This window comes from Fulmarus glacialis, unplaced genomic scaffold, assembly GCF_000690835.1.
Source record: "Fulmarus glacialis isolate BGI_N327 unplaced genomic scaffold, ASM69083v1 scaffold40593, whole genome shotgun sequence".
Classification (NCBI taxonomy): domain Eukaryota; kingdom Metazoa; phylum Chordata; class Aves; order Procellariiformes; family Procellariidae; genus Fulmarus; species Fulmarus glacialis.
Window position 1 is genome coordinate 7,362 of NW_009205552.1, and position 19,644 is coordinate 27,005.

At 40.6% G+C, this 19,644-nt stretch overlaps 1 protein-coding gene across 1 annotated transcript in view; it reads right to left on the reverse strand.

Annotated features, from left to right (window-relative positions):
- Positions 1-680: 680 nt before the first annotated feature.
- Positions 681-19,644, reverse strand: part of LOC104075060 (A disintegrin and metalloproteinase with thrombospondin motifs 12-like) — a gene marked incomplete at its 5' end in the record, with an annotated part of 41,364 nt that continues 22,400 nt past the window's right edge. The window contains 7 exons of the mRNA XM_009575424.1: positions 681-916; positions 3,029-3,182; positions 5,147-5,293; positions 6,954-7,127; positions 9,821-9,973; positions 15,986-16,562; positions 16,890-17,134. Coding sequence (XP_009573719.1) covers positions 681-916; positions 3,029-3,182; positions 5,147-5,293; positions 6,954-7,127; positions 9,821-9,973; positions 15,986-16,562; positions 16,890-17,134 — 1,686 coding nt within the window. The remainder of the gene's footprint in view (positions 917-3,028; positions 3,183-5,146; positions 5,294-6,953; positions 7,128-9,820; positions 9,974-15,985; positions 16,563-16,889; positions 17,135-19,644) is intronic.

The following is a 19,644-nucleotide window of genomic DNA, read 5'->3' on the forward strand; positions in this document are numbered from 1 at the left end:
CCATATTTGGTGGGGTTTTCAGGATACAGCAAGACATTTGCAGCAGAAGAAAACTGGCCAGGACAGGCTATTACTGAGGTATCCTTTAGAGGTTCAGTCAAGTACTAAATGAACATTTTTTTCTTTTGAAAAACCCAATGTTTCTATTTGGCCTGCACATCACAATCAGTTATTACAAAACTCTGTTTTTAAATTTATGAAGTGAACAAACAACTTAGAGAAACACTGCCACTTCACCTTGATTCCTAAAAACAGAAAAGTGCGTGAGCATAGAGGGATCTGGCCCACAGTGCAGGTCTGTGTCTGTTGCCCCATGGGCCGCCTTCACTCAGCACTCGAGTAAGTGGTGCTGCTGTTTCAAGTGGGTTTCAGAAAAGAGGTGGAAGAAAGAACAAGTAAAACATTCACTTAAAAAAATAAAAAAATCCTTGCAAGCTTGTTTCTAGCCTCTATGCATGCCTAAGAAGTACTAGCTGCTGGTATATTGCAAATTATGTTACAAATTTTTGACTATTACTGAGAAAAATTTGAAGCAGTAAATTAGGACTGATAACCCTAAGGGATGTGTTTTGCCAGTTTTGATCACAGATTTCCATTTATGTTGGATGATTCAGAAAAAAAAGAAGGAACGTAAAACCGGTGAACAGAAGCCCTACTCAAAGCAACTAGATAAAAAACAACTAGTGCTGAGCAGCTTGGTTGTTGTTTTCTTGGTTTTGAGGTGATCTTCTTCTAGATTTAGTATAATTTTGTTGTCTGAGGCCTCGCTGATCCCAGTATCTTGCTTTGTTACGAATTCGGGGCTGGCTACACGTGAAGCAGCACTGAGTCTGTATTGATGGCAGCAAGCACTTGCCAATGCCTTTCAGCCTCTGGCAGAAGTGAACGGACAGTTGGTCTTTGCTGCAGGGTGGCCCTATGGTGGAGAAGATGAGAAGAATTAGCTATATTTTGCTGACAAATTACCTGTATTTCTAGAATTTTAAACTGCTTTATGGCAGACAGTCCTGCCTGTTAAGGCTCTTATTTATGATGGCTTTCTCCTCTTTTGTATTAGGGTCAGCTTGATGCCCCTGAAATTTTAGGACTTTTAAGTGAACAGGTCCTATTAACCTTCACATGACCTTCTGTCTTGGAAAATACAGCACTCTTTTATTACTGTTCAGTGAGGCTTTATTTCTGCAGCAGACAGAACTGATCTGTTTTTCACTTTAATGTTTCTGCTTTTAAGAACTGCCAGAGAAAGTCTAGCAACAATGATTTGTGAGTCTGGTGCTTTTGCATTCTTGTAATAGTGCATTTAAGACAAGAGCAATGGGCTGGCAGTGTGCTGCAGAACCATGCAGGGCAGGCAGAAGAGCATAGACCAGGCGTGTGCAACTACATGCTCAGCTTGACTACGCTTCAATTTCTGCAGCACCAAAATAAGCCAGGGACTGGTATTGTATGTATTATGGTGCTGACAGGTCTGTGGTAGCTTTCATAAACTGAGATGTGTCAGATTTAGTTAGATATTACAAAATGGGGGTCCTCAGCTGTGAGAAGAGATGGCTAGGGGGAGAGCCAAGGTTTGCAAAAGCAGGAAGGTGGTGGATTAGCTGAATGCAAGGCTGTTGTTCAGCAAATCCCTCAACACTAGAACTAGGGAAACTCAATGAAGCTAGTATAAAGGTAATTTAAAACAGATAAAAGCACTTCTTTTCACAGCAGGCTGTGAACCTTTGGAACTTGCTGCCACAGAAGCGGGTGGAAGCAGACAGCATCGCAGGGTCAAAAAGGGATGCAACATATTCATGGAAAAAGTTACATAAATTTAAACTAAAAGGTACTAAAAGGGGTGGCTTTAATAGTCTTAATATGTCAGTTGGGAATGCTGGAGGAATACCATGGAAATGAATCATAGGAAAGGACTAAACTCCTGTATTCTCCCTAAGTGGCATCTTCTAATGCTGGAGACACAATACCGGGCTGCATGGACCACTGGTCTACCCAGTAGTGCTCTTCTCATGTTTTACTGATCTCTTGAGCTTTTATTCACAGAAATAACTATTACTAATCTTTATAGGTAGTATTTATCTGAGTCTGTCTTTCTGAACGTTAGAGGGACAGGAGATAAGCAGACCAATTCAACCCTCGGGCAGAACATGTGCTAAAGATCTTTGAAGAGCAGGACGAGTGATGCGTCACTCTCAAGTGTATGCCAGATCTGCACTACCCCCACGAGTAAACTCTTGTCTCATTGCCAGATTGGATCCTTACTGCTGACTTGCTAACAGGGAAGAATGCTCCTCCAAAAGGCCTTTGAAGGCTTCCAGAAGGACACTGAGCTGTTGCTGTTCTTACCCAAGGGTACCTGCTGAATACTCAGTACACAGACTACAAATAAAGATGCCCTTCTGTAAGCTTCCTCCCTCCCCTGCCACTTCTTTTCTGGGCTACTACCATCCACACAACTGGGTTCCTGGGCCCTTGAAGGAGAGAGGTACAGGACACCCTGAGTCACAAGAGGACTTCTCTCCACCTCTTCATTTTGGAGGCAGTCTCACCCTGTGGGACACTGAATTCATAGTGCCAAGACTATATCTGGGTTCACTGCCAGTCAGATTTTTCTTACAGTGAATGTCTCACTTTGCTTGCTTGCACTCCCTGTCCAGAATTTGCAGTTCCCATAGGGCTATCTGTCTTAAGAAATGGCATCTGTTTGGACTCACAGCATGTCCTTCCACAGCCCTCAAAGCAGCCTGAGTTACCTAAAACAGGTCAATACAATAGTTGTGGCATCATAAATTAGGGATGCGTGCTCAGAGAACTGCATTCCCCATCATGGCAACACAAGGCCAGTAAGGCTGGAGAACATGACAATGTGATTCTGCCAACAGTGCAGCTGAGCAGTAGCAGGTTAGGCTGACCTATAATTACTGAGCCTGTAGTATCGACAGTACGCTGATCAATTGGGTTAGCTCCCAGCTTTTGCAGAATCTCAGAACAAATGGAGAGCTGTTTGTCTGATGCAGGTGTATTATCATACCTGTACTTTTCCTGCACTCTTGCAGATTGCATTTCTGATACTCTGTGGGCTTGGGTTTACCCACACACATACTGTCATCTTCAGTTTCATTAGTTTCTATGTTCATGCACTTCACAGTTCTTTCCTGAATGCCTCCTCCACAAGAAACGGTGCACTGAAAGAGAGCAATTTTAACATACATAAAAGTCTTTTAATGGAAATTGTGAAATATTTGAGCTGTAATGTGACGGAAAGCTAAAAATGCCGTATGATCCAGAATGAATTACACTAAAATACTTTGTGTACTGCATTCTCCATCCAGACACCTCCATGGTGCATCGTGGCACCTCCATGGTGCATTTGGCAGGATACGATAGAGGGGTAAATAGTACAAATACAGCATCTTGGAATGTGTAACCAGGACAAGGGGACTGTTTTCTACAGAGGAGGAGAAGGATCTGAAATGCCAGTCCTACAAAGTAAGAGAATAGTAATCCAAATTAGTACTGCACACTGACATTTTTTGTTTCCTGTGTTTTCTCACCATCTAAAGTAAACATGAATAATCAATTGCAATGTTAGGTCTAGACATGACTGAGCTGAAGATTTCAAAAAAGCTCAGTGAGATGTTTTTTCTTTGGTGACATTTACACTGTGGTTACCCTTTCTTTACGACCACAAAACTGCCAGCTGCTTGTTCTGGCTGCACACAGCCATAAAAAAAGAACATTTTCAAAACATGTTCCTGTACTATTCTGTAAATGAACTTAATTCTTCTGACATCCCAGAGCATCTGAGAATTCCAGTTAATTTTAAATTATTTTTCTTTTCAGATAAATAGTGGCCAGCAAGAGAAATACTTCAACAGACAGAGAATGCCAGCTAATGAAGCGCAAGAGATGAAGACAGGACTGGTAGCTCTTTAATTTTTCTGTAAATTATCCTCTCTCTAATGTATACCTCTGTGCATAAAACACAGTATTATTAGTGTGAAGTACCTTAAAAGATCCTAGGTACTCCTGTGGCAACTTTAGATTAATGTTTAAAGTAGTTTTTTTATAAAGTAAAATAAATGGGATTAACAAATCAGTAAAATAGCCGCTACACATTTTGATATTCAGTTGCTTATTTTATGCATGTCCCAACATTTTCACTTCCATATTTAAGTGTTAGAGTTACACTAACTCTACGTTACATTATACTCATATCCCATCTAACAGCTTTGTGTCAAAAACGACTCATAAAATTTTCTGTGTTAAATGGCTTTCCATTATTTCCTTATTTGTGGCTCCTGGCTTTTGGTGTTCTTTCAATGTTCTCTTCTGTTGTGAGGACTATTTGTAATGTACGAATAGGTTTACTAAGGAAACTGGAGGGAAACGTTTATTAGCTATACCAGTTTCTTTATAACTAAATATGTATTGTAGATACTGGAAGGTTCCCCAAAGATACACCCCATATTTGTCATTTAGAGTTCCAGAAGCCAAAGTACAGGGCTTTGGTCAGAATTTCTGCTTGTGTGGACAAGTCCAATATTCCACAAAATTGCTTTAAGGGTCACCTGCCAACCCCCGAAAAAACAGTCTTGAGTGGTAAAACATTACAATGACTGGAGAGGCTCTGGAAGCACAGACAGATCAAACAGCCTGGTTGTACTTGGAAGGATTCAGCTGGCTTGTATCAGGGACTTTTATTAGCAATTCAAGCTCTTCCCTCCCTCTCTACAGATGCTCTTGTCCTGTCATCCTCTTGAAATGTTACCTTATTCTATATCTAACTGAACATGGTTGAATTTACTACCCAGTAGCCTCTTCCAGTGGAAAATTTCAAATCAGTAATGGAAGAATGTCAATGGTAAGTCCTTTTTTATTAGAAAAGGGAAAAACCCTCAGCCCTCCATCCAACCATGTCTAATGCAGCAACAAAAAGTAAAAGCTACAATGTCTATCACCTGAAGGAATTGAGATGGGCTGGTTCTGAAATGTTTAGTAGTATTTTCAAAAGATCTTCCTTTATAGCTCCAGCTGTGCATAAGAAACCATATTTGCCATAACACTGAGGTTCACAGGCAAATGAATAATATCACCAAATACGGCCAACTCAGGACAACAAATAAAACAAACAAGATCGGAATCTTACCGGGCCCCATGCCTGGTTAATCCACTGCGTACAAGGTTGCCTGTTACATGATGCAATGGCATTAGGCCTTTTTGTCCAGTCACAGTAGTCTTCTTTTGGGCAGTAGATACGTCGCTTTTGCTGGCCACCACCACATGTTCTCGAACACTAACAAAAGAGGTGCACAAACCCATGAGGAGAGAGGTGGGAATAGATGAGAACCCAGAAACAGACCATAAAGACAGTAGGAAATGTTCTGCATTTAGAAATGTGGAGCCACAGGTAACAAGAAGCATCTCACTGACCCATGTGATTTAGAAAGATACACAGGTTAGCCTGCATATCAAGTCTTACAGTCCAGAAGAAAAGCTCTGCACTGAGATACTTATTTCGTCATATGCTTGGAAAGAGACAGGGAAGAAGCCATTATTGGTCCAAAATACTCGGGGGAAAGCTGCTCCTGACACATATTAATGCAAGGAAGATAGGACAGCATGGAAATGGCAATACAGAACAGGCCACACAGAACTGCTCATGCAGCACTACCAGCAACAGTAACTTCTCTAACAAGAATGAGATTGGAAGTTACATGTCTGCAGGATTAATCTGTAATATTTTCTGGAAATAGTACAGGTTCATGAGATGCAACATCGCATTTTTATGAGGCAGTGGGAGACATTGAAATTCACCCAATCCATACAATAAATTAACTATTTGGCAATAAAAGCATCATACAAAAACAGCAACCCAGGTTATTTTTTAACGTTCTTCTGTCCACATTCTAGTATTACTTACCAACTGATTTTTTACTATTGTTCACTAGGTCTGCAGTAGAGCCTGCTTGAAATACACAAAAGATTTTGTACTCTGACATGAAATAAGGTGCCAGATATACTTTGAATAATGCATTGTCCCTGTCTTACAAGGAATTGCATCCCTACAGACATAGGACCAGAGTTGACATCTGATAAATGAACCTTTTCAATCCAATTCTATCCAGTATCCTTAGCATGAGGACAACTGCCAGGGTTGGACAAACGTTTTTATAATATATTTTAAGTGGCAAATGGGTGCAATCACTTGGCTACTCTTATTTTTTCAACCCTTGCCGACTGCTCTGAATGGAAAGTCACATCCTGGTCTCCTCCTTATTGCAGGTGTGATTTGCCTGTGGCCCGTAAGGAAGCAATGTGACCACCTCCCTTGAAATCCAAAAGCATCAGGTCCACAGTGCTGCAAACATTGTGGCGCTTTCTCCAAAGCTGCTTTCAGTAAACACTAAAACATAATCAGACCACATGCTTTAACTGACATAAATATGTGCCTGGCTGCCTGCGAGTTTGTTGGCACGGATTTATATTACAAAGTGACCCAAAAGTCAGATTTATCTTATGTCTGACCTCAGTCTCTGGCCCCATAAAATTCCAAACCGAAAGTGTAAAGGGAAATTCTAAATTAACCACAATGAGAAAGCAACATTAAAATGGCAGCAGAAGGGATCAATCTGAATGAATCACATTTACTGATCCAGTAGGACAGCTAAAACAAATCTTCTTCCAGGCCATCTGCTTCTCTTTTTCAGGGTATGGTAATTTACAGCTCTAGCTCTGTATCACATGCAATCCTAAGAATGATTCTGGGAAGTCTTATGAACGTCTACGATAATTTTTGCTGTAACCATACACAAGGACTGCAGAGTCATACACAGGACTGAAGACACTGCGTGTCTTCCTTTGAGTGAAAGTTTACCTAACAACATGGGATCTAACAGTCACTCTTAATTGACAGCTAACTGTTCATTCCCAAAGCTGCTTTTAAAGAACAATACCTCATTCCAGGGCTCCACATGCCACTGCAAGCAAGGCTCCACATTACAACTAGCGGTGAGTTGTGGTTTATTTCCGAGTAATTGGCAATGAAAAGGCCTTAGAAGTCGCTTTTCACGAACATCAATGCAGTGAACATCCCGGATCTTGAAACCGCCGTTGCAGTTAGCAGAGCACTGTACACAAAATAGAAAGGGGCACATCTCCAAACGATGCTCTGCTGAGCAGTTGTCCCTTCCCCAGTCACAGAGAAGGAGGACAGCCCAAGCTTTGAGCATCCTGACTCACAGAGGGAATTTCCAGTTTACCGTAACAACAACCTGTTGTTAGGCTTAAAAACCGTGGTTTTCATCATTTCAATCAGAACACACTGTACAAATATTTCCCTTTCTTCACTGGAACATCCATTAATAATACAAGTGCATATTTAACTAGGAAATCTTGCCAGCTATTTCCAAACATGTCATAGTGAAAGAGTCATAATGCAATAAATACAATAAACAAATCCTGTATGCAGGGAAATTGTCAGTTGTTTAGTTGTTTCTGAGGGAGGAAGGGAGGAAGGGCACAGCTGCATAGCTGACTTCTCATTCAGCCATGGGACAGGTCAGTGTCCATGGCAGCAGATTGCTCAGGCTGGCAAAACTGCTCCTCGTCTTAGCCCATAGACTTGAGCTGCTGCTGAAACCACTGGGAGATGGTGGACTTGTCCCACAGCAGCAGTTCCCACCCTCATCTTCCTCGCTCCTCCGTGGCACCGGGAGGACCCATGCCCCAAGAGCAGCCCAGGCATGAGAGAATGGGAGAGAAGACAGAGACACCCTGAGCCTCACTCACTGCCTGTGAAATCGCCTCTCAGCTTGGAGCTCTACTGGTGAGCCAAGCAAGCCCTTCCAGTCTCCTATTTCTCCCCAGAGCCTGCTCCAAGGCCTCATACAGCAGCACCAGGTTGTGCCCCGACCTACCAAAGCCCAGGACCCCTCCTGCTGCTGAGGAAGAACTGAATTTGTTACCCCAAGAATAAGGACAAATATACATCTAATTATTTTGCCTTCATCCAGAATTAAAGCCAATTCTACTGACACCACTGAATAACTTCAGAACAGCTTTCATTTTTACTGCCATGGTGCAATATAACAACTGATACTGTTCTCCTTTGCATAAATAAGCATTCTTCAGTTGAACAAAGGAAACTGAATATAGTAATTCCTCAGGAAGCTGAAGGATGGATGGAAGGGGAGTCCATGCTCTTGTTCACAGAAGCTTCTGTTCCTCTGGATAGAAACAACGGACAGAAGTGACTGCGCAAGAAACTGAGTACACACAGCCCCAAAATACATACAAATTATATTTGGTATTAAACTTAGACTGCAAGATCTAGTCTGAAGCACCTTTCTTTTCCGGGAGGGGAACAATTAGATAAGATAAAAGGAACAGAAAAGGCTTTACTACACTAGCAGGGGAATATAGCCATTGTGCTGTGATGTGACATAAAAATGTTTGAAACAAGTAACGAGAAAAAAAATTGCCACTTCCAAAAGCAAACAAAAAATAGCTATTTTTATATATGAAATTGTAATTAGATTTGTATAGTTCAATTGCTGGAAAATAAGGGTGGCTAACCCAACAGAAACCTGCTAGGAAAGGCCTTTTGTCTCAAATTGGCCTCATAATGGGACTGACACTTTAAAACATTTGTTTCCTATAATATTTTATCATTAAACCTGATTTCTAGCTACTTCCTGTGACATAACTTGTTGCAAGACCAATAACATTTACGAAGAAAAAGTGAAGGTCCAATATGCCCTACTGCAACTGGGACCGCAGAATGTCTATGTATCAATTAAAATGAGTTTCAAAGGCTTAAATGTGGTTATGTAATGCCTTGGCCTTTTGTGGACTTTCTAAAGAGTCATGTATGTCACGTACAAATCAATTCTATGTCAAAGAGCTCAATAATATAACACAGGTTTTGTAATTATAACCTTTTCTTTGTACGAATCTGCCCTCCAGTCCAATGGCAACAACATTATCCACAAAAGTGATATGTATTGAGAAAGTTTGAGACATCTATCTTTTTCTTTATTAAATCAACATTATTTCAAATAGAATTTTGTAGTTTTTCTCTTCTGAGTCTTGAAAAATAACCAACTGTTTGAAGCCCCAATTTTAGACAGTGTGAAGACAAAACGTAACAAGCTTCAAGAAGTCACCCAAGTCCTTCCAGGCGTTCATCACACATCTTACAATATCAAAAAAGAACTCAAACACAATTCCTTGGGTTCCACTTACCACCTTGGACACTCTCCTGCCTCTCGACCAGGCCTGTGTACATAACTAGGACCAAATAAGACACTAGCCATAGCAGGCATTCTCCCCAGTACATTTTTACTTAGTTTTTACAATGTAAAACTTAGAGGTTACTTGAATGGGGAACAGACCATGTCACGTAAGAGGTAATACATGGTGGTAAGGGTGAACAGGAACATGCCAACTCCCTCTCCCAGATTCCCACTTGCTTCTTAAAATTAGGATACACCTCTGGAGGCAGAGATCGAAAAGATGCCACATGCAAATATGTACAGCTTTGCCCTAGGATCTCGACAGAACATGGATGGGGAGCCCTGCTTTACCTCTAGATGCAAGAGTTAATGAGCATGACCCCCACACAGGAAGAACAGAACTCACAGCAGATGTGTTTCCATAAATAACTTAGTCAGGAAATTAGTAAATTAGTGCTGAATGGTCAACTGGGAATCATGTATGCATTCACTGAGTAAATAATTATTTTAAAAATGAAGGATTTAGAACTCCCTACTCTTCGAAGTTAGCAAGCTTACTGTTCACACACAGCTCTGAATGAAGTTACCTTGCTCCAATTTCCTGTTTTCCAGCTAGCGCATGGGCGGAGATAACATTTTCTTGCAGGATCAGGCTTTTTCATGTGCTGACAGTGAGATGTGTTCCTGCTGCTGCACTCCACGTGTCTCCAGAAAGCCCCCATTCCACAGGTGGTAGAGCACTGTACAAGGGTGAGAGGAAAGCCCGCGGCAAACTCAACATTAGTAAATCATCCTGGAAACAATCCAGGAACCTAAATATAAATATCTAGAGCCATTTTAGATGACCTAGGTTATCTGAGATACTCAAAAGAAGATTTCAAATTCACCTAAGTCTTACTTAAGGTTCTCAAGGAGGTCTTTTTGTTGCTTTGTTAAGAAAATACCAATTCTGATTTATACCATGCACTGCTCTTCTTTGGCAAACTCCTGCTTACTGAGACATTCTAAATCTGTACCAGCTGTTCCACTGTTTCCTTCTGTGATCTTTGGGGATCCAATGCAAAATGCCGTTGCATCCAATCTTCAGCACTGTTCCCTCTCTATTCCTTATACTGCTGATGAGATATTCAGCAAACTGAATGCACAATGCTGAAAATCTGAAATAAATTGTGTGAGACTCTTGGGAAAACTGTGCAGGAAAAGGATTTTTGAAATGATGAATTCAGAGAGTGGCAAAGCATTTCCAACATTTGGGAGGGTTTTAGTGTCTGAGGTAAGACAATATTGATCATGTCAGTCCAAAAAAGTCACTATCATTGCATTCTGAAGTAGGAAGAGGTGAAAAGTGGCTGGAGACACCCATTTACCTTTTTCTTCCTTAAAAAGGGAGGGAGAGTGAACCATACGCATAGAGTCAAATCCACTGTAGCTGGCATGAGAAACAGCATAAATAATCTTGGATTAAGTCAGCAAAATTATGAAGAAGGCAACTGCTATTGTGTGGTTTGAACTCCCTACACAGAAGTGGGAGAGTTAAACAGGGAAAGCTGAGTAAGTGTCCTTGGAAAGATAAGGAAAGCTAAGCTGAAGCTCAGGCAGGGGAAAAAAAAAAACATTGAAGGCATGGAGATGTTACCAGATTCAATCAGAGAAAGACAAAATGGTTAACGGTCACAACAAAGAATTTTTGAAAAATTGCACATTATGAAGAGTGTGAATCTGCAAGGCCTCTGCAGCATGCCATCTCCAGCTTCTGAGATTCCTGGGACATCTGTCCAAGAGGCCACAAAGATCCTGTTAAAGGGGACTGCGTACCACTGTTCAGTTTTGCATAGTCACATATCTACCCAAGACGTGTCTGTTCAAGAGGATGGACTGTCCTTGTCTTGGTTGCTGACTATTTGATGGGCATTCATGAGAAGACCAAAGATAGCTCGAGGGATGATCTGGGCAGATCATACTTACAAAGCTTTACGTTCTTGTCTGAGGGAGGTGAAACACAGCAGGATTCTTTCAAAAATCATCATGTGCAGGTACAGAGCCAAGAGAGAAAGGCATGATGCTGCAAATAGTACTGGGAGAAAGCTTTAGCTTTCCTGACCATTGTTTCATGTTACATAAAGGAGATCGATTGCTCTGAAGTTCAGAAAGACTTACTGCTTTTCCCTTTTGTCATTCAGGAACCAAGACTTCCTCTTGTCACAGTAGATGTCTATTACAGAGGGAGGAAGAGCAGGTGACTTTCCACGACCAATAATAGAGGTGCAGAATGAGCAGATCTGGTGGTAATGGGGTATCTTTGGTACCCAGAAAGCTCTTAGAAAGGGAAAAGTGACAGCCCAGAATGGCCTGGGAAAGCACTAGGCAAGAAGTTAAAAGTTACAGAGGTACCGGTGTCATTGGGCACTGTTTTGCCCTACTCTAATTGGTGCTCTCCCTTGGGAAGCAAGTGTCAACAGTGTTATGGGACATGTCACACCAATCCACCTCAGTGACTATCACTATTCTTGGGCACTATTTATTTACTAGTATAGATACACCCTAAGGAGTGAAGAAATGTCAGAATATTTGCAATCACTAAAAGAGAAAGAAAGAGAGCTTAGCAAGAGATTCAACTAGGTAGATGCAACGGTCTTGAAATATCAATGCCTTGGAGAGATGTCATCTAAAAACTGGCACAAAATTTTACTAAGGACAGGTAAATAAAAAGAACAAAAATAAAGTCAGAAAATTTTAGACTAAAAATTAATTAAAAGGTTCTGTGAATGTTAGAATCAAGGTGTGGGGAGGAAATACAAAACTTCTACTTTATGAGAAAGATAATGGCTGACTTATTTACAGAATCACAGAATGGTTGAGGTTGGAAAGGACCTCTGGATGTCATCTTGTCCAACCCCCCTGTTCAAGCAGGGCCACTTAGAGCCAATATCTCCAAGGATGGAGATTCCACAAATTCTCTTTTTCACCACCTTTTCTCTTCAAACTTGAAAAAAAAAATTCAATGTGCCAGGCTTCACATAAAGTTAATTTTAACAAGAAACAGCAGCTTGAACGAGAATAGCAAAAGATTACTAAAAACCTAAAGAATAGTAAAGTAAGTTAGATGCATTAAGTATCCTTGAATTGATTTGTGAAACCAAATGCATTGACCTTACCTCAGTATTTGTTCAATAATCTTGAATAATCTTTGAACTGTTGAAAATTATTTTTTAAAATAGACTGGGAAAGTCCCAGAGTATTAGAGAAGAACATCTTTCAAGTTATCTTTAGGAAAAGAAAAAGGCAGATCTGCGGACTAATGGAACACTTCACCTAACTTTACTTCACAAGAAGATACAAAAGCAAATTATTAAACCAACAAGATCAAAATGGTAAATACTGACAAAGATGATAAAGCAATAAAACAGCCCCCATGGACCTATCTAGAACAAATTATTCAAGTCAATCTGATATCAGGTCTCTGAGCAACCTGATCTAGTTGAAGATGTCCTGCCCATTGCAGGGAGGTTGGACTAGCTGGCCTTTAAAGGTCCCTTCCAACACAAACCATTCTATGATTCTATGATCCTTGTCTGACAGGCGTACCTGGCTTAATGAAAATAGAGAGCCAGCTGATGTGATGCACTTTGACATGATCTCATAGAGCATTCTTTTAGGAAATGATGGAAATATCGTCTAGGTGAAATCACTACAAGATTGGTGCACAACTAACTGAAAAACTGTAATAAAGTGGTCCTTGGTGATTCAGTGTCAAAATGAAAAGACATTTCAAATATGGTCCTGCAGGGCTCTGACCAAAGCCAAGCTCTCTTCAGTATTTTCGTTAACTAACTGAATGATGAAAGACAGCATGCACTTATAACATTTGCAGATGTCGCCAAGTTAGGAGAGTTGGCAGGACTGTTGGAGGACACAATCTGAATTGAAAAACATCTCGCCAAGTTGAAAAATTGTAGGAAAACAGTAACCTGAAATTCAAAAACATATGCAAACTCCTACATTTAAGGAGAACTTTTTATACATATATATACATTTTTATGTGTATATACACATACATATATATATACACACACATACACACGCACACACATATATACACTCCCCCCAAAAACCTGAGAGCATCTGCTGATCTAGAAATACTGTATTAAGGGATCCAGGGTTTACAACAGACCACAAATTGAATAAATTGAAGTGGGATGGTTACAAAACAAGACAAATCTCATCCCAACATTCACAAAGAGGGTCATATATAAAATGATACTAATTATTCCATTTTATTTGCCAGGTCTCAGCTGGGGCGATATGAACATCACTGATGAAGAAATATATGATGAAACTGAGCAAGTCCATAGGATAACAACAAAATCACCAGATATTTAGAAAACACAAAGAAAATATGGAAAGAACCAGATTGTTTTGTTTAGAAAACAGATCCAAAACCAGTTACTAAAAAGACAATTATCTTCCATGGTCTGCATATAAAAAATAGAATCTTCATTTTCAGTCAGAAAATGTCGGTTATGTATAAGGAAAATATTTCTAATGCGGATAATGAATGACTAGGACAGACTGTAGATCTCTGTATTATAGACTTCTGTTCGTGATGTGCTGGACTTGGGAGCACAACCTTTGTCTGGACTTTCTCTGTCAGGCTCTTTCACCCAAGCAGATCTAAACGCAGGTCTTTGGGCATGTGCAGAAGGAAATGCTTCACTTGTCCCACTTGAACATGGGAAGCTAAAGGCATTCTCACCTAGCCATAGGAAAGCACAAGATGAAAATTCAGACGGCCATCAGGAGTGAATGTCTTGAACAACTGCTGATGTGGTGGCAGAGCAGGGGTCTTCCTCACTGGCAGCATCCAGACAGAGGGCACCGAACAGATCTTGGTGGTCTAGCTGTGCCTCCACTGCCATGGGATACACTAAGTCATCTCTTGCTGTTCTTTTTAGTCTTGCATTTCTGCATTTCCGTTAATTTGCATCATTCCAGGCAGACCCGAGAGCAGACAGGTACAGAGAAACAAACCTTTGATAGCGTTCTCCATCAATACTGAGACACAGAGGCAGATTAGCGCAAGGAAGGTTCCAGATCTGGACCCTTGGCTGTACTGATTAGCTTGGTTAAAAAAGGCCATCAGAAAAATGAGGTAACTGGTTCAGATACCAAAGCTTCTCACTTTAGGTATCATGATTTGAAGAATATAAAATCTATTAGCATAAAAAGAACTCTGTTTACATAAAAGTAGAATTTTACAGTGGGAAGGATATTAAATAGAAGCTTATTCTATATTCTTTTGTTATAGTTCCTAGAATTAGGTGGTTGCCCCCCACCAGCCTTGACCCCACAGCAATTACTATCTCAGGACACAGCAATGTAACAGCACAGAAACCTAACTGTCAAAAAGTCTGGTGCTGGGTATTGGTAAAGGACAGTCAATAGCAATATACAAAAAATAGCAAGCACTTTTCTGAAGCCACAGAAAACTCTGCAACCTATATTGCTCCTGCACAGAAGAAGTTACCCAAGTATTATAACAATTCAGTAATGACAGGGATCAGGGGAAACTGGGACAAGTCATCACCTTTCAGACCAAGTATCTTCCAGATGCTTTACACCTCAAAAGAGTTTTCAAACTCCCTGTACTTGTTTTATTTACCCAAACAGAAAGACAGAGCTTTCAAAAGTGAGTATTACAGGGTGTTAATACCTGTTTTGACTGCATTTCTTTACTGTTAGAAATTAAAAAGTTCATTTTGGCACATTACGCCAAATTAATGCAGATAACTGTTCATTTCTACATTCAAACAAGATATATATAACACTGTTAATTATCAGCTGCTGTATCCAAAGATACTGTACAACCACAACTACTGGCCTGACGATTCTAACTTTTATGCCAACCAGACAAAATGCTTTTACTTTACCACTGCTACAACCCAGTTCCAATACACGATCACCTAAACTTCAAAAAAAGGTGCAGAACTCCATGTTACAGTGTCTCCCCATGGACATATGCTGGACAAATTATCAACCCCGGATATACCAGTTCAACTTTGGACTGATATTCTTATCTTTGCTTTGTAGATTCAAACTGGTTTTACCAGGCAGAATGCTGCTCTGAGTTCTGAGGTATTTGCTTAATGGTGGATACAAACGGTGATAGTGGGATGAGACAGAAATGCACCACAAAAACCTGTTACATTAATAGCCAACTAAAAATATGTTTAAGTATCCATTTTATTGATGTACTTTATAGAGTAATAAGGCTAGCTTACCTACATGATCCTGGTCACATACTAAGTTAGAAAACACACATAATTTAGAGAGAAATGATATGTAAGTGAAGATTAGAACATAATAGCACATCTACATCTAACTTGCGTTATGTACTTATTTGGAAACACAAGCATATTCATTTGGTGTCTCCAGGATTCACCTAATAGCTTAATTTTTTGCTGTGTCCTAAAACAAAACTCTTGAGGTCTTTCTGGTTACAGTAAAACCTGAATGTCATGACCCTGGAAGAGCTATGCATAGTTTTGCAGAATCCGTAAATACAGACACATTCTATGTAAGCAATCTGACATTAGATATTCCAAGTTACCAATTTATTTGTGCGACAAGTATTTAATCTGAATGTACGATACTCATTTCAGATACTGGCGACAAACTAAGAAGTTTTATTCCCTTAGCAGTGGTTCAGACAGCTGTTCACACTCTCCACTTCTTATGAGTTAAAAATAACTTACCTCACTCCAGTTGCCTACTATCCAGTAGGCATCACCAGGCAAATTGTTGGATGTTATTAGGTGGCTGTTTGGTGTGACATTCGTCAAAACCCCCTCAGATATTGCACTTTGGTTTCTGAGAACATGCTTGAGAGCTGCCGATTGTGTGCTGGAGGTTATGGTGTCAAGTAGCTTCATTTCTCTTCTGTTGTCAGTCTGGTCTCTCGGTACACGACCAAACACTGTGGGCATTACTGTAATAGACGCTTCTTGGGTAGTTACTTCTACAACAGGCACATCAACTTGCAGGCTGATACGGTTTGCACTTGTTGGAAATGCCAGTCCTTGTGTTGCTCTGCTAACAGGAAGGAGTGTAGAAGGTTCTCGGTGATGAGATGCAGGGGTGCGCTGAGAAGTCATGCTCTCGTTTTGAAGGACAGGAGAGCTGGTATCTAGGCTTGTGCTCTTGGTTGTGATTTCAGGATTGAGTTTTGTGCTGTAAAGGAGATCAGTTGGTTTCTCATTGCCTCCAACTGACCCATCAATGTAATCAGATTCTTCGGTTAAGTAATCATAGCTGGAAGTTATTTCTGGACTACTGGTAAAAGAGGAGACAGGAGTGTCCTCACTTCTTTGCACCTCACTTTCTACAATAGAAACTGGCTCCCTTTCAGAAATATTTTCAGCATGCCTTATAATTTCAGTACTTAAGCTATTATGAAAAGGCCATGAAGTAGTATTTTGGTGTGAACTATTTTCAGTAGAAACAACCGGATAATTGTAAACATCACTTGGTCCAGCAAAATTATTTTGTAATGTTTTGTTGGCTGTTCCTTCTTTTTCTGAGACATTACCCAAACCAGAAGATGTAGGCAAACAAGGAGTTACACTTTCAGGCTTGGGTATTTTTGTTGTTGTATGGGACCTTGGGCTTGGTATGGGTATTCTGCGAGGAGGACTCCGTTTGGGATTAGTACTTGTTTTTCTGATTATAATCTTTCCTCTTCTGGGTGCCAGTGGGGGTATCAGAAATATTCCAGCAGAAGGACATTGCTGGAGACCACACAGGGCCTTAGAGTTTGGTCTCTTGGAAGTATCACATGGCTCATCATTATTTTTGGCACAAGTGACATTACGAGTCCTTATTCCACCACCACAAGTAACCGTGCACTGCAAAAGAAACAGAATTAATATATCTCCCCTCTTCGTTCTGCTGCACATATCAATAAAAATAAGTATCAAATGGCATCTGTTTATAATAAAGAAGCATCATTATAAATAATCAATTACAAAGCTTTTCCTGAGGAACAAGCCCTTCATTCTTCTGCTACCATGGAGCTCTTCCCAAGTTTTTAGAACAGTAAATGTCACCTTGGGGAAATAGCAGTGAAAAAAAGACTACATGATAAAGACAAAATATGCAAGTAATATGCTAGAATTTGATTTCTTCAGTGGATCACAAAAGTTGTTTAGCCAATAACTCTTCCACCACGGTTATAAAAAACAGACTAAAAACCTGCCATCAAAAACATATCTGACTGGCTCAGTGCTGGCTATTTACAGTGCCACAAACCCGCTGTGATCAACCATGCAGCTCACAGATCCTTATCGACTTTATGAAATGGATTGTTCCATGCTGCCAGCGCTGAAAGCATGTCTCTCCTAAATCACAGACTACTGAAAGTCCTTAACCTATCTGGGTTCTATTTAAATGGAAGCACTGTTCTGTATAAATGGTGCTGGAAGCTAAGGAGACCCAGTTTTTCTGTGACGTTTTTCATCCTTAGCCCCACAGCCACAGCCATGCCTTCAGTAGCTGTCCCTCCACTGAGGACTTTCTGAAATTTCAACACACTTCTCTGGTTTGAGGTACTAAGGCTGGACGACTGGTTGTGTATGAAAGAAAATGTTACATACAACCTGCTGGAAGAAATCTTCCTAGGATGCGAGGGAGCCTGACCTAATTCAGCTGGCTTAAACCAGGTGCTTAACATGAGGTGATGAACACTCCTTTTGCCAGCACTTTAAAACCCCTGGAATATCTAACCCTTTTTAGAACTAGTCTAGGTCACGGGGCAGTAGAAACACCAGTGACCTTGTGTTACTGGGGCTCTCTCTGTTGTTAACATCTGTAAAATACCATCAGCTCTGCAGCAACAGGAGCAGGGAGGAAAGCAGAGTAACCTCAGAGTAGGTGAGTTCATTAGCTATTCTGTCTGTCCTCCTTGCACTTCCAGCTGTATAGCACATTTAAAGTACTCAGAGCTATGCAAGTTTACATCAGCTGCAATTTGACCTCTGAAGTTCAGTGAGGATTTTGCTTATTGAGGAAGATAGTGACTACTAACACTATGTTGTTGCTTACACAGAAATATAACACGCTTATTTTGTCAGACTTTGCCACTTGGATGATTTAGATTAGCATTCATGTGAGTTAAAAGGAACATCAAACCTCATTAAATTTTTGGGGTAATGGCTGTCTCCCAGAATGAGCTTTGAAAACGAATTAGCTTTAGATTACAGCCATGTACTAAAAAGAGATTTCAGAATGGCTACAACACTCTATCCTCATTATCTGCCTAATTAAGTACGTTCAGTTTATAAGATACAGAATTATTTTCTAACAGCCAGATAAGTTCAGAGCAAAAGGAAGTTTTGCCTGTGTAAAGTCTCTCCCTTACATTCACCAATAAAGAACATTCTGCAGTTACAAGTCTCCTGACAATCCTGTCATTTGTGCAGGAGAAATAGTCTATCCTACGCTCCCTTTCCAATTTCTACAGGTGTAGAAATTTATTTTTGTCAGTAACTTGCAAATATAATCCAACAAAACATGAGCACCGGCTGTATTCTGTAACAGTATGCCATTTCTATATAATTGTACTGCTAGCCATGTAATTCCAGTCTATTTTTTCACAGGCAGTTAAAACATGGTGGCTACTCATTTCACAAAACAATCAACATTCAGTGATGACGGTTTGTGAGCAGCATAAACTGAACTAACACTGTCATAAAATTGTGTTAATTCATTATCTGAACCTGGTCTCAAACACAATAGTGAGTTTGGTGAAAAAAAAAAGAGGAGAAAGAAGGGAGAGTTTTCAAAAAGGAAATAGAATAGAATAGAATGAACTATTTCAGTTGGAAGGGACCTACAGTGATCATCCAGTCCAACTGCCTGACCACTTCAGGGCTGACCAAAAGTTAAAGCAAGTTATTAAGGGCATTGTCCAAATGCCTCTGAAACACTGACAGGCTTGGGGCATTGACACCTCTCTAGGAAGCCTGTTCCAGTGTTTGACCACCCTCTTGGTAAAAAAATGCTTCCTAATGTCCAGTCTGTACCTCCCCTGCGCAGCTTTGAACCATTCCCACACGTCCTGTCACTGGATACCAGGGAGAAGAGCTCAGCACCTCCCTCTTCGCGTCCCCTCCTCAGGAAGCTGTAGAGAGCAATGAGGTTACCCCGCAGCCTCCTTTTCTCCAAGCTAGACAAGTCCAAAGTCCTTAGCCGCTCCTCAGAGGACATTCCTTCCAGCCCTTTCACCAGCTTTGTGCCCTCCTCTGGATGCATTCAAGGACCTTCACATCCTTCTTAAACTGTGGGGCCCAGAACTGCACACAGTACTCAAGGTGAGGCCACACCAACGCTGAATACAGCGGGATAATCACCTCTTTTG